Source organism: Coregonus lavaretus, assembly GCF_964263955.1.
Source record: "Coregonus lavaretus genome assembly, chromosome: 15".
Lineage (NCBI taxonomy): Eukaryota > Metazoa > Chordata > Actinopteri > Salmoniformes > Salmonidae > Coregonus > Coregonus lavaretus.
In genome coordinates, this window is record NC_140002.1 from 33,530,991 (window position 1) to 33,544,463 (window position 13,473).

General features: G+C 36.6%; 2 protein-coding genes across 3 annotated transcripts in view; one reads left to right on the top strand and one right to left on the bottom strand.

Moving 5' to 3' along the window:
* The window catches only part of LOC311142469 (androgen receptor-like), an 81,421-nt gene extending 78,034 nt beyond the window's left edge, over positions 1 to 3,387 (top strand). For both annotated transcript variants that reach the window (XM_084178118.1, XM_084178117.1), the window contains exon 8: positions 951 to 3,387. In XM_084178118.1, the coding sequence (XP_084034244.1) occupies positions 951 to 1,109 (159 nt within the window). In that variant the 3' untranslated portion in view covers positions 1,110 to 3,387. The remainder of the gene's footprint in view (positions 1 to 950) is intronic.
* An 8,368-nt stretch (positions 3,388 to 11,755) lies between these two features.
* The window catches only part of LOC311142470 (oligophrenin-1-like), a 43,078-nt gene continuing 41,360 nt past the window's right edge, over positions 11,756 to 13,473 (bottom strand). Inside the window, exons 23-24 of the mRNA XM_084178119.1 lie at positions 13,148 to 13,196; positions 11,756 to 12,829 (exon numbers count right to left, since the gene is read on the bottom strand). Of these exons, the coding sequence (XP_084034245.1) occupies positions 12,818 to 12,829; positions 13,148 to 13,196 (61 nt within the window). The 3' untranslated portion in view covers positions 11,756 to 12,817. The remainder of the gene's footprint in view (positions 12,830 to 13,147; positions 13,197 to 13,473) is intronic.

The following is a 13,473-nucleotide window of genomic DNA, read 5'->3' on the forward strand; positions in this document are numbered from 1 at the left end:
GGGTGCTTTGCTGGTGACACTGTCAGTGATGTATTTAGAATTCAAGGCACACTTAACCAGCATGGCTACCACAGCATTCTGCAGCGATACGCCATCCCATCTGGTTTGGGCTTAGCGGGACTATCATTTGTTTTTCAACAGGACAATGACCCAACACACCTCCAGGCTGTGTAAGGGCTATTTTACTAAGAAGGAGAGTGATGGAGTGCTGCATCAGATGATCTGGCCTCCACAATCCCCCGACCTCAACCCAACTGAGATGGTTTGGGATGAGTCGGACCGCAGAGTGAAGGAAAAGCAGCCAACAAGTGCTCAGCATTTGTGGGAACTCCTTCAAGACTGTTGGAAAAGCATTCCAGGTGAAGCTGGTTGAGAGAATGCCAAGAGTGTGCAAAGATGTCATCAAGGCTGGCTATTTGAAGAATCTCAAATATAAAATATATTTCCATTTGTTTAACACTTTTTGGGTTCTACATGATTCCATATGTTATTTCATAGGTTTGATGTCTTCACTATTATTCTACAATGTAGAAAATAGTAAAAATAAAGAAAAATCCTGGAATGAGTAGTTGTGTCCAAAGTTTTGACTGGTACTGTATATAGAAATACATACTCAAATATACAGTACATACCTAAATGCTATTTGTCGAGTTTATTGTGCTGATCTGTGTATTTATATATATAGTAACAATTGTTTTAATACTACTATGTACCACCCTCATACAGGCAATTGTAATTATCACTTAGGCAGTTGCATAAAAACTATGGCTTTGGCATATCTCTTGATGCTCTGATGAAGGCACAACTGCCAAAATCCGTTAGCCTGCCTGGACGAAAATGTAAAGGTGAAATGAGGTGACGTCTTAAACAGTGCCGCCGTTTCCCAATGTTCATTTGAAGTGACAGAATTGTAACTTTGTATTGTCTCTGTCCATCTCTCCAACACCCAGATCGTGAGGAAACTCCAGCAGTTTACATTTGATCTGTTTATCCAGGCCCAGTCTCTGCCCACCAAGGTCAGCTTTCCAGAGATGATTGCTGAGATAATCTCAGTACATGTGCCAAAGATCCTGGCAGGCTTGGCCAAACCAATCCTTTTCCACAAGTAGCAAGTAGCAGGATTTGCCATCATCCTGAGAAAATCTGATCCGATCCAAGCTGCCTCTATATACTTCAGCCAAAGCTCTGTAGGGTTTCCCTGCCATTGTTTTCTCTCTCAGCTCCTTTTCTTTTTTTTTCATCGAATAGCTCAACGTACCATTTTTAAATCATTACATAATTACGGTAGTTTAGCCGCTTATCAGACATAATTGAGATAATTTTCTCAAATAGGTAGCAAGGTTTTAGCATTTATGTCAAGATTTGCAAAGTGTCACCTTGTTGACGGCCCTATCTGTCCTGTATTTCAAGAAGAAATATCACACAAGACCAGTGGGGTTATGTCAAATGTAAGAAACAGAAGAATACCATCCGTTGACTGAATGAAAATAAAACTAATAAAACGAAATAATAAAACTAACAAATGCAGAAATCGTTGAACATATCTATGCATAGCTTTACTTTTGGAACTTTCATGAGATTGTGCTATGTTCATTTTAAAAAACAACTACCAAAAGGAACGTGGAATTAGTCGTTTGCAACATACTCACATACATACACAGTAGTCTATCTGTATTTACTAGCTAAATTGCATATATATATATATATATATATATATATATATATATATATATATATATATATAAATACAACGCATACATCACTACATGTATTGTACAGTACTTACAACTTTCTTGCTAGCTATTTAGGCAGTGAATAAACAATATATTCTAATGGTACCGTCATAATTTCATCTGTTTATGGGAAATGTTTTAATAATTCACCCAAAAGGGACTTACTAATTACAGACACACAGAGTGAGACAATTGCAAATAATAACTTTTCAGATATATTTAGTGCAGTGGATCTCTCTATTGAGTATTTTAAAAGTATACTATAAAGATATAGTATTAAACCTGCTACAACTTGGTTGTACATTTTGTCTCTTCATGTAGTTTCAGGCGACCAAGTTAGTTGGTCAAACTGAACATACCCATAATCTCTCAATGCTGAAAATGCTCTTATAAGGTTTAACATGGCCTGAATATTATTTAGTTCATCATCAGAACGTACAGAGGTTCATGCTCCATGTGTTTGTAGATGTTAGAATGCTTCAATCTTTATTGAAATCAATGCATGCCAAATTCATGTGTCCCTTTGTAACCGTGAAGTAGTTGTATATTTGGCAAGTTCAGTGCAACTATGATTGTTATTGTGTTCAGAGTAATCTCCCATCTGCCATTCTACTTGTAAAAGCATGTTAACATTTCTTTAGTTTAGATTGAGTGAAGTCAAATAGTTCAGCTTTTTTCACATTATTTCTGATTAAGACATCGTCTTTTCTTGATGATTCATTATGGTTTTGCAGTTAAGTGCCGAACAGGGACATTGTCTTCTCTGCACTAGCAAAACATGTTGACATTACACCATTACTATACCAAAACATGCCTTTTTATACAATAATCTGTACTTTTGCTTGTTTAGAAAAGTAGTGAAAAACAACAAAAACAATAAAGAAAAGCTCTGTCATGAGATCCATTACATGCAAACAATGTTTAAAGTGAGTGTGGTCTTTTTGGTCAGATACCTCAACAAAAATGGCAACAGGTGCTAAACTGTGGGATTCAAGGATAGCACGGGATAGTCCCTGTCTGTTTTTATATCCCAACTGGATCTTAAATTACTACATAAAATCAAACTGTTTCATATTTTAGACTAGGTGAAATGCATTATCATATTTAGAATGTAATCAAATGCTTTTAAAATGCTGAAATCTTCATGGAAATATCTGGAAAACAGCAAAACTCCAGAAATATCACATTTTCATGGCCTCAACATCTGATTGAACAAATGGTGGTTCAAGAATGGATGAACCAGTAATGTTAAATGGAATTTGCTGGGAAGCAACTTGACGGTCTAAATAGGCTGTGGAAAGAATGGGTTGTCAGAATACACTTTACGTTTGACAGCCACAAGCACTATGCAATTACTTGCAGGTGTTTACCCATTTATAACAACACCATAGCTGCTTAATTAGAATATATGACTCCAGACTGAAACCTAGGCCAAGATGAAAGTGCTTTATAGAACAAAAGTGACTGTTAATATTTGTCCCTAAATAGACCACATCAAACCTACAACAGCTAGCACTTACTGTAATCAATTAGTGTTACAATACAATTGCTTCTCAGATTTAAAGCAGTGATTGATTGCACTTTTCTATGCCTGACACCATAAAAATATCCAGGGATGAATCAAGAGATAATTTGACGGCAGTAGTTTTTGTTGTTGTTTTATCACCATAAATGGCAATAACATGCATCCTTCACAACAATTGCACTCATTCTCAGACACATTTATGTGATGCATGCAAAAATAGAAGCTTTAGAACTCCAGTCTATCCTGGGCATGCAGAAAACCAGTAAATGTATAGTGCTGTTATATATTTATTCAATAGCTTGTGCATAAAGATCAAAATCAACTGTATACATTGTGACTTAAATCCTTTAACGCATATTACCGTTAGTCAATTGAGACCATAATCAAATGCATTTGTAAAAATGTAAGTTCAAGTTGTTGTTGTACTTGTGTTGTGAGGAACTTTAGTTGTTGACCACCATAATTCTTATAAATGTACTGCAATAATATGGATCTCAATTAAATCAAACCGCATTGCAATATTCAAGCAGTAGCACATATCTAAACATACCTTTTCCCTTATAAACAAAATGGCAAAATGGTTTTGGTAGACTCCCCCCACAGGATGGTGCTTCCAGTTTTCAGACACGTGTGCATGACAGCAGTTGTGTAAACAAGGATACTGCATAAATATTGCTATGGCAGATTTAATTGAATTCGGCCCTAGGTTACAATTGCCCATCTGAAAACATCTGATCTTTTCTTGTCGTAGAGACATTGGCTATGCCTACATAAAAGCAATAAAAATGTTAATTTGAATGTTGATACGAAAATGTTTTAATACATCAGATGACAATTTGTAAAAGCCATGGGCACATACTGTACATTGGTATTGGCATATTCCTTTGTTAATCATCTTGATAAGAAAATATACTCATTACAGGCTTTTCCTCAAAAGAACATCCCAAATCAGGCACCTTAAATCAAAAGAAAAATCTCTATGAGTAGTAATTCAATATTAAAGGCATAGATTTGCCTTAAAAAGCATAGATATTTTGTATCATATATTATTTTAGATTAAGTATAAATTCTTCAATTGTCTGTAAAAATTATCAGCAGTTGTGTCTACCATACTGAGCCCACATTACTTAACTTCAATTCTGAGTTAAATTCTGAGTTAAATTAGTTGGTAAAATTGTCTCTGATTTAAGAAAATTATCACAAAGATTAAGCTATTTCTCTTTATACACCTAGTAATCATACTATGACTGCTTTGTTTATCATATTTTATTTTTTCAACATGCTTTTTAGATTGACTTGGAGAACAGGATTGCTCTGCCAAGCAATAAACGACTTGACATAATGTACTTTACTTTAAATGTACCATGGTAGACCAACATTGAATCATAATGACAAAATGTATTTTAAAAAATCCAGTTCGTAGAATTGATGTTTTCATACTGTTGTTATTAGTGGTAAAGCTGGTATGAAAAATGGTATATACAAGTCAATTACATCACAAGTATATTCAAATGTCAAAATGGACATAGCTGTATGTATTTATAAACTATATTAACCTGGTTTTGTGTAAATGGTACAATGACTTTGTGTACATGTAACTGAAAACAAAAATAGTTATTGGGAAATCAATTGTTAATGCTTTTTGACTACCATCTGTAGTATTGACGATGTATGTATTTAGTGATTTATTTTAATTTTTTATTCCTAAGTGCAAACTTGCATAACTTAAAGATATTTGAGGCAATTCTGACCATCAAAATGGTGTTACCTAATATTTGGAGGTTTATAGTATTTTTACAACTTGTGTCATTATTTAAGAATGACCCCCCCCCCCCCCCCCCCCCCCCCCCCCACACACACACACACACACACACACACACACACACACACCCGTAATCTGTAAATTGATTGTCCATTTCCAGCTATTGATATGAATTGTGTCAGGTACAGTGGGGGAAAAAAGTATTTAGTCAGCCACCAATTGTGCAAGTTCTCCCACTTAAAAAGATGAGAGAGGCCTGTAATTTTCATCATAGGCACACGTCAACTATGACAGACAAAATGAGAAAAGAAAATCCAGAAAATCACATTGTAGGATTTTTTATGAATTTATTTGCAAATTATGGTGGAAAATAAGTATTTGGTCAATAACAAAAGTTTCTCAATACTTTGTTATATACCCTTTGTTGGCAATGACACATGTCAAACGTTTTCTGTAAGTCTTCACAAAGTTTTCACACACTGTTGCTGGTATTTTGGCCCTTTCCTCCATGCAGATGTTCCTCTAGAGCAGTGATGTTTTGGGGCTGTCGCTGGGCAACACGGACTTTCAACTCCCTCCAAAGATTTTCTATGGGGTTGAGATCTGGAGACTGGCTAGGCCACTCCAGGACCTTGAAATGCTTCTTATGAAGCCACTCCTTCGTTGCCCGGGCGGTGTGTTTGGGATCATTGTCATGCTGAAAGACCCAGCCACGTTTCATCTTCAATGCCCTTGCTGATGGAAGGAGGTTTTCACTCAAAATCTCACGATACATGGCCCCATTCATTCTTTCCTTTACACGGATTAGTCGTCCTGGTCCCTTTGCAGAAAAACAGCCCCAAAGCATGATGTTTCCACCCCCATGCTTCACAGTAGGTATGGTGTTATTTGGATGCAACTCAGCATTCTTTGTCCTCCAAACACGACGAGTTGAGTTTTTACCAAAAAGTTCTATTTTGGTTTCATCTGACCATATGACATTTTCCCAATCCTCTTCTGGATCATCCAAATGCACTCTAGCAATCTTCAGACGGGCCTGGACATGTGCTGGCTTAAGCAGGGGGACACGTCTGGGACTGCAGGATTTGAGTCCCTGGCGGCGTAGTGTGTTACTGATGGTAGGCTTTGTTACTTTGGTCCCAGCTCTCTGCAGGTCATTCACTAGGTCCCCCCGTGTGGTTCTGGGATTTTTGCTCACCGTTCTTGTGATCATTTTGACCCCACGGGGTGAGATCTTGCGTGGAGCCCCAGATCGAGGGAGATTATCAGTGGTCTTGTATGTCTTCCATTTCCTAATAATTGCTCCCACAGTTGATTTCTTCAAACCAAGCTGCTTACCTATTGCAGATTCAGTCTTCCCAGCCTGGTGCAGGTCTACAATTTTGTTTCTGGTGTCCTTTGACAGCTCTTTGGTCTTGGCCATAGTGGAGTTTGGAGTGTGACTGTTTGAGGTTGTGGACAAGTGTCTTTTATACTGATAACAAGTTCAAACAGGTGACATTAATACAGGTAACGAGTGGAGGACAGAGGAGCCTTTTAAAGAAGAAGTTACAGGTCTGTGAGAGCCAGAAATCTTGCTTGTTTGTAGGTGACCAAATACTTATTTTCCACCATAATTTGCAAATAAATTCATAAAAAATCCTACAATGTGATTTTCTGGATATTTTTTTTCTCAATTTGTCTGTCATAGTTGACATGTACCTATGATGAAAATTACAGGCCTCGCTCATCTTTTTAAGTGGGAGAACTTGCACAATTGGTGGCTGACTAAATACTTTTTTTCCCCACTGTAGGTCTTAGTGTAAATCGGGATTTGTTTGTTTGTGTTCCTTTGCATATTATTAAAAACGATTAAAAATGTAGTGTGTGTGTGAACTTATTTTTATTTACATACTGTAGTTGTTTCATGTTAACTTTCCTAATATTTTTCTAAAATCTCTGAACCCAGAAGCAAATCTTGTGTGCACTAGCTAGCTACTCAGTTTATTTAAAATATAAGCTGATTCAGACCATCCCCACTACAGAACCACTATGAAAATTCTGGTTAAAATCCCACCTCCACTTCAAGCACTACCATGATTCATCAAAAGAATGAGTGATGCTGCTCTTCTATTTGGTAAAAGACCAAGTCAATATTATGTCAAGAACAGCCCAAATAAGCAAAGAGAAACGACAGTCCATCATTACTTTAAGACATGAAGGTCAGTCAATCCGAAAACATGTAAAGAACTTGAAGTGAAGTGCAGTTGCAAAAACCATCAAGCGCTATGATGAAACTGGCTCTCATGAGGACCGCAACAGGAAAGGAAGACCCAGAGTTAACGCTGCTTCAGAGGATAATTTCATAAGAGTTACCAGCCTCAGAAATTGCAGCCCAAATAAATTCTTCACAGAGTTCAAGTAACAGACACATCTCAAAATCAACTGTTCAGAGGAGACTGCGTGAATCAGGCCTTCATGGTCGAATTGCTGCAAAGAAACCACTACTAAAGGACACCAATAAGAAGAAGAGACTTACTTGGGCCAAGAAACAAGTGCAATGGACATTAGACCGGTGGAAATCTGTCCTTTGAGATTTCTGGTTCCAACCACTGTGTCTTTGTGAGACACAGAGTAGGTGAATGGATGATCTCTACATGTGTGGTTCCCACCGTGAAGCATGGAGGAGGAGGTGTGATGGTGCTTTGCTGGTGACACTGTCTGTGATTTATTTAGAATTCAAGGCACACTTAACTAGCATGGCTACCACAGCATTCTGCAGCGATATGCCATCCCATCTGGTTTACGCTTAGTGGGACTATCATTTGTTTTTCAACAGGACAATGACCCAACACACCTCCAGGCTGTGTAAGGGCTATTTGTCCAAGAAGGAGAGTGATGGAGTGCTGCATCAGATGACCTGGCCTCCACAATCACCCAACCTCAACCAAATTGAGATGGTTTGGGATGAGTTGGACCGCAGAGTGAAGGAAAAGCAGCCAAGAAGTGCTCAGCATATGTGGGAACTCCTTCAAGACTGTTGGAAAAGCATTCCAGGTGAAGCTGGTTGAGAAAATGCCAAGAGTGTGCAAAGCTGTCATCAAGGCAAAGGGTGGCTACTTTGAAGAATCTCAAATATAAAATATATTTTGATGTGTTTCAATTTTTTTTGGTTACTACATGATTCCATATGTGTTATTTCATAGTTTTGATGTCTTCACGATTATTCTACAATGTAGAAAATAGTAAAAATAAAGAAAAACCCTTGAATGAGTATGTGTGTCCAAACTTTTGACTGGCACACTTAACAATCACAGTTTTATTCAACAAGTGTGGCATTATTTTAACTTGTGCTCAAATCTTTAATGAAGCAAAATCTTTATTGAACCCAAATATTAATCTTATAAAACACAACCAAACTTTTCTCCACAATTCTAACAATTAACTAAAAGGTTATCCATTGGGGATTTGGAAAAACTAAAATTAACAAAAAAGTTAGCCATCTGGGGATACTCCTCTCTGACGGTCATAGGGGTGGTGTTGGTTGTGTTGGTGGGGACACTTAAGGCGGTGTTTGTGGGGCTACGCACTGCCTCACCACAGCTTGCAGCAAGCGCTGCTGAATAACTAATTTTCTACTGTGTGGAGACAGTAGCCTGGTCAATCCTGGGATAAGGAGGAGTTTGAATTTGGAATTTGGCTAATCACATGATTGCAAGTTGTGTATTTCTTTCTTGACGACACTGGATGTTTGCAATGTCAAACAAGTCTGTTTTGGCAATGGATGCAAATGAAAAGTGTTCCTCAAGTGTCAAGTGGGTGACACTGCATGCCATTAAAGAAAGAGAGTGATTTTAGGTTATTATTACATTATTTGTTGAAGTTATTACACTATAGATTTTTTACCCACCTTTTCATGTAATAATCAACACATAATGTCATAATTATGACAGTATGCGCAAAAAATGTTATTACATTATGCATTCAGCATATTTAGTACATTATTTATTACAAGAGCAGCATTTTTTACATTATAAATGCAAACGTTAGTAACCTTTTTTGCAGCTATTATATTATTGGCAGTTATTACATTATCAGTTACTACACACGTCACTACAACTCTACTCATAACTACTGGGACAAGCCAATTTGATTCTCCTAAGTACTTGAAACAATGCACAAATTTTTCCAATATAAACCACTTGCATTATGTTTTATCATTGATAAAAATGTCAATATAAACAAAAGCATGTATGATTTGTAACTATTTGTAATTTTAAAGTGCTTTTCACGGTTGCAAAGCCAAGGGACGCAAATGCCACCGCAATTCAAGAATGACCCATTTCAAATTCAATTCAATTCAATTAAACTTGTCCCCTTAGGGCAATTACTAAGTAAGATGATCTTCTAATTGGCAAAAACATAATAGAATCCAATCTATCTTGTTAATTCCTTCTTGATAAGACCATAGAGCATTTAACAGTTTATTATGAGTATGCTTTAAAAGGCCCAGTGCAGTCAAACACGTGATTTTCATGTGTTTAATATATATATCCACACTATGAGGTTGGAATAATACTGTGAAATTGTGAAAATTATGATAATGCCCTTTTAGTGTAAGAGCTGTTTGAAAAGACCACCTGAAAATTCATCCTCTTTTGGTGGGATGGAGTTTTGGCCTGCCTGGTGACATAACCAGGTGGTAAATCAGTTAATAGACCAATAAGAAAGAGAGTTTCAAACCTATCTGCCAATAACAGCTAGTTTTCGGTTTTCCTTTCCCCACTCAGACCACTCCCAGACAGTCCTAGCAAAGTTTTTGTTTGAGAAATGTCCCTTTGCTAAGAATATATTTTTGTTTATTTTTCACCTTTTTAATTGAAAACAAATCACAGTAAGGTACATAATTGTTACCCAGAAATTATTTGATATTGAGATAATTACAGCTGCATTGGACCTTTAAAAATAGAAGCAGGCTCCCCTGGATTCCTAAGGAAATGATTCCCTGACATTCTGAAAACTCTGAGAGGAATCTTGGTTGATACAATCCTGCTCTTTAAATAATTAGTTTTCTTTCACCACTTTCTAAGGTGAACACTACTTATCAGTATTGTTTTATTTTTTCAAGTTGAGAACTTGTCAAGGCCATGTATATTTTGGAATGTGTGTGACTTTTTACCATTTAATTTATCAGAACTCTGTTGTCAAAATTGAAAACATGTTGTGGGAAGGACCTGGCTAATGGCCAGTTGATATTTGAGACTGATGATATTCACGTGTTCAGTGCAATATCTAAGATAATGGCTTTATGCAGGCTACAGTACCAAGCTGTACTGCTACAATTATCATTGCCACTGTTCATCTAAGTCTCCCTTTTCTCAAATTCTGACTTAAATAAATCCTTTCTTAAAAGGTCATTTGGGAGCAGCACAGTGTGTGGGCCTCTTTTTTTATACAGTATTATCTTGCCCTGCATCTGAGTTATCGTTTTTTTTGTGTGTTATAGTGGTGGATATGACCACGCTACTCCTTTTTGCTCCACTTATTAACCATTCTGATCACACATTTCATTGTTATTGAGACAGAGTGGAAAGTTTACAAAATGTTTTACTTTATTTTTCACAATGTTTTCCTTAACCATGCTGCTACATGTGGAATGTTTCTTGAAAAACTCTTACATACAAGGGATAAAGAAAAGGAAAATGTGAAAATTAGTTAAGAAATGACAGGATACAATTTTCATAGAAAAACTGATGAATACAGTTGTTGTTCCTGTAAAAACAAATTACAGACAGGATCAAGCAGGTCAGACATACATCGTCCAAATGTTCACAGAAATAAAATGGGAGTTGAGACTCAATTTTAAGGTCTTAACTGCGCTGTCAATCTTTCACTAAATATTCTAAGACAGAAATCATTGAAGACAACAAAATAAAATGTTCATCACCTTCCACACAAACCAGGATTCCTAGCATTTCCCATTACTGCTTAAAATATTTATTCACATTTTTCACAACATTTAACAAGTGAAACATTAATTAATTAATTAAATTAATCAATAAAGACAATTTATCCCAATGTAGATAGAAAATATATATTTTTTAAAGTGCAAAAAAAGGTGGTTAGAAACATGTTAGATAAAATGGTTTCCCTTCATAGTAAGTGTTGCTAAAGTTGGTAATTACAGGTAGGTAAATTACAGTCCTCACAACTGTGATAGGCGTTTGTGGCTTAATCACACGTTGACATTTTTATACATATTTGCTTTGCATAAACCTCCCCTCATAATATAATTAGTTCTTAAAATGACACCGTAATCTCCATTGTGAATTAACTTGCAAGTCTTTGAAACGGTGCAAGCCACAAACCAGTATAACAGTTGCTGGTACTATGTAGGTTGTGTACCCACACTAGGTACACTGTACAGTACCTACCAATGTAATTACTATGTAAATGATGGTCTTAGTAACACTACATACGTGACACTACATAAGTAGGACCAAAGTAAACATTAATGTTGGAGTGTTGTATGAATGACAGTACCCAAATGGAAATGGCGGGATGCCAACAAACGGTTTCAACAAAATAACAATGGCAAAAACTAGGACTACTGATCATTCAAATAAACCAGTGGTAATTTGGCTTCCACTATCCAAAATAATTTGGTTAAGAGTTCTTAAAGCTGAGATCCGCATAAGGTGAAACAGCATCAATGGTCGCCCCCAGGCGCATTTCTTATTTGTTTTTGTTTTGTTTATGAAGAGGAGGAGAGTAGCATCCAGCATCATGGTAAAAAACAATTCGTAGTACATACTCTGCTGTTCTATTGCGTGTGCAATTATGTCCAAGGGAAAAAAACAGTGTGGGTTGTTTGAAGTAGTGTCGTTGTTGTTGTAATATCGCAAATGGACATGGCAGTTTCACCGCTACGAATTTACGGATTCCAGCTTTAAGGGTTCTTAAGAACATGGGAATGGTTGTGATTTTTTTGTCAGAGACACTTTCTCTCTAAAAGTGAAATACATCTAACAAAGTGTGACAGAGAGTGGATAATTATTTGTTACTTATCATTATTTGCTTTCATGGTTGGTATAGTAGGACTTTAACCTTAAGCTTAACCAAATTAATTATGTTATTCAGCACATCAGAATTCCTGTGGTCTGTTTCAATTCATCAAAGGTCATCATGAACAGAAGGAGTAGACTCAACAGTTATATCATATAACTCAACTGAGACTTAGAATCTGCACCTTTTGTTCTCAGTTTTGCTTTAAGACACTACAGTAGTTAACAATATTGCGCTACAGCCGAGTCACTTGCTTTCACTTCAACCTGTTACAGTAGGGTACTACAATATAGCCTACATGTATGTGAATTCCAAATGGTATCAGGTAGCTAAAGTAGCTTGTTTTCGAGCAGTTTGAAAGTCAAATAACTGGATACTGGAACTAGCCGGTTCGACCAGGATTCATTTTGTTAACATTACCTCATTATAGAGTTGATCCCATATAATGTATAAATATTGATCCAGCTGCCAAAATCTCAAAAGATTTGGATCAGACAGAGACAAATAAAGGCATCCTTTAATAAACAGATCATTTTTTATATCTATACTGGAGCTCCTTTATCACAAATTAAACAACATGTTAATTGGGTCCCTTATAGCAACAAGCATGAGGGTGTCCACTGACAGGACAAAAGTGCTGTCATTCTGAGAGCACTCTGTTTCCTTTGTTCCACTACAGTACAGTATGTGTCCAGATACTCACTGAAGTTCCACAGGTCAGTGACAGGAGTAGAGGCCATGGTAACAGACTCATCAACTTAAATTCTAAGGGGAAATAAAGAGTGGTTTTGATCACAAAGGGCAAAGTAAATTGTTTTCTCAAAATCTATTTAAAAAACAAAATGTGGAGAGGACCCTGGCATTTACTTCTGGTTTATGGGCCAAATGAGTTCATAAAAGCTTAGAAAGGCCTATTTCAAACCAGTAACGTGTTTCAAACACATTTCCAGGTATACTGTACGTATGAAGCTGAGCTATTATCTCAACTAGCTCTAAATTGCTTCTGCAGTAGCTCAGTCAAACCATTACTCTCCCTCTGTCTACCAAAATGTAGGGGGGGGAAGAAATCACAGGACATCATACCTCCTCTTTCACATTGAGTAAAGTAGATGCTGGAGGTGAGACCGATGAGCTACATGAGGAAAGCAGAACAACACATTAAACATGAAATATGCAACAATGTCAGATACATTTTAAAAATACATTTGAATTTCTCCAACAGTTACAGTTGGCAAGCAAAACTATTGTCTACATTAACCTGTCAGCTTCAAAGAACATCCGTCTACTTAATTATTCTGTATGTGCTTTACCTGCCTGGCTTGTGTATACAATTATTTCATTATTAAATGCTCTTATAATTGAAGTTTATCATTACTGTATATACAGGTAACTGCCAAAATAATGGAAAT